Here is a 1,350-nt window from a genome sequence, read left to right as displayed (position 1 = left end):
GACTGAATCACAGCTTACCCTCGAGCTCGTCGATGGTCTTTTCCAGTTTGGCCACCGTCCTTTCTGCAAACTCAGCACGAGTCTCAACCTACAGGGGACAAACGTGATGGAGAGCACAAACGTGAAAGGTCAGAGAATGGCATGCATCTGGCCTACGAGAGAAAGACTTGCATGCAAAACTGTTAGAATGAGCAGCTGCTTTAGGTTAAACTCGCTCACCTCTTTCAGTCTATCAGTGAGAACTTTGATCTCCTCTTCATACTTATCCTCTTTCTCTGAATACTGCAAACAGATAACAAGCAAAGGGTTATTCAAACCGCTGGTTCTCAACTGGTTTTTCTTCAGGTCTCAAGATTTTGCACTGGACATCAAGTGGAAACACGCAACCAGTATTGCTTACATAAATTAAAATGTTAAAAGTATGCATTGATATCATTCATGAAATGCACAGACCCAACAATAAAAAAAAAACACTACAAAAACTGAATAGATTAGGTTATAGTTTTATAAATAAATAAACAGTGTGATTTACCACCTTAACACTGAACAAACACTAATATATTGTTTTATTAGCCATATTACCCAGAGGTGGATGATTATTTAGCAACCATTTACTTTGCTACTAAAGATGATGACGTAAAATGATGTGCAGGGGCTTCACTGTTGAGAAGTGACTCATTTTTTGAACTAGTTCACTGAAATGAAGCTACTGAAAGCACTAATTCGCTAAGATGGATCAGATTTCCCAGATGTCCTGCATTCATGTTCGATACAATGGCCTCATTCATGAGACAGGAGCAGAACCAGTTTCTGTGCAAATTATTCATTTGTAAATCATCAGTCATGAATCACCACATTCAATTCAACGCAACAGCTTAGATCAGAATGCATTATGAACAATTTACACAGAAATCCGTTCTGCTCTGTGGAATTATGCTGACTTACCTTATCTGATTGAGCTTCTAAAGACTTGAGGTTGTTGGTTACGTTTTTCAGTTCTTCCTCCAGATCTCCTCCTTTACTGTAAAAACAGAGATAAAAGTTGGTAGACTCTTAAAAATAAAGAATGTGTTTGGAGTGATGCCAAAAAAGAACTGTTTTTGGTTCCCTAAAGAACCTTTCAGTGATAAGTGATTTTTTTTTTAGTGTGCAGAACATTTTAATAATCTAATGAACCTTTTTCCGCTATAAAGAACCTTTTGTGGAATGGAAAGGTTCTTCATGGAATCATCAATGCCAATAAAGAACCTGTATTTCCTCACCTTATTACAGCTCGAATGGGAGTTCCTGACCAAGTATTTGGTCAATGTGCTTTCACATTGAGCAGCATTAACTACACAGAGCCGTTGT

General features: G+C 37.9%; 1 protein-coding gene across 3 annotated transcripts in view; it reads right to left on the bottom strand.

The window, feature by feature from the left end:
- The window catches only part of LOC107552722 (tropomyosin alpha-1 chain-like), a 26,448-nt gene that overhangs the window by 3,876 nt on the left and 21,222 nt on the right, over positions 1–1,350 (bottom strand). For all 3 annotated transcript variants that reach the window (XM_016234690.1, XM_016234689.1, XM_016234691.1), the window contains 3 exons: positions 946–1,021; positions 220–282; positions 19–88 (listed from right to left, as the gene is read on the bottom strand). In XM_016234690.1, the coding sequence (XP_016090176.1) occupies positions 19–88; positions 220–282; positions 946–1,021 (209 nt within the window). The remainder of the gene's footprint in view (positions 1–18; positions 89–219; positions 283–945; positions 1,022–1,350) is intronic.

The sequence above is a fragment of the Sinocyclocheilus grahami genome, unplaced genomic scaffold (genome assembly GCF_001515645.1).
Source record: "Sinocyclocheilus grahami isolate Dianchi unplaced genomic scaffold, SAMN03320097.WGS_v1.1 scaffold456.1, whole genome shotgun sequence".
NCBI lineage: Eukaryota > Metazoa > Chordata > Actinopteri > Cypriniformes > Cyprinidae > Sinocyclocheilus > Sinocyclocheilus grahami.
The sequence above is the reverse complement of the archived record's forward strand: the minus strand, read 5'-3'. Positions and strand labels throughout refer to the sequence as shown.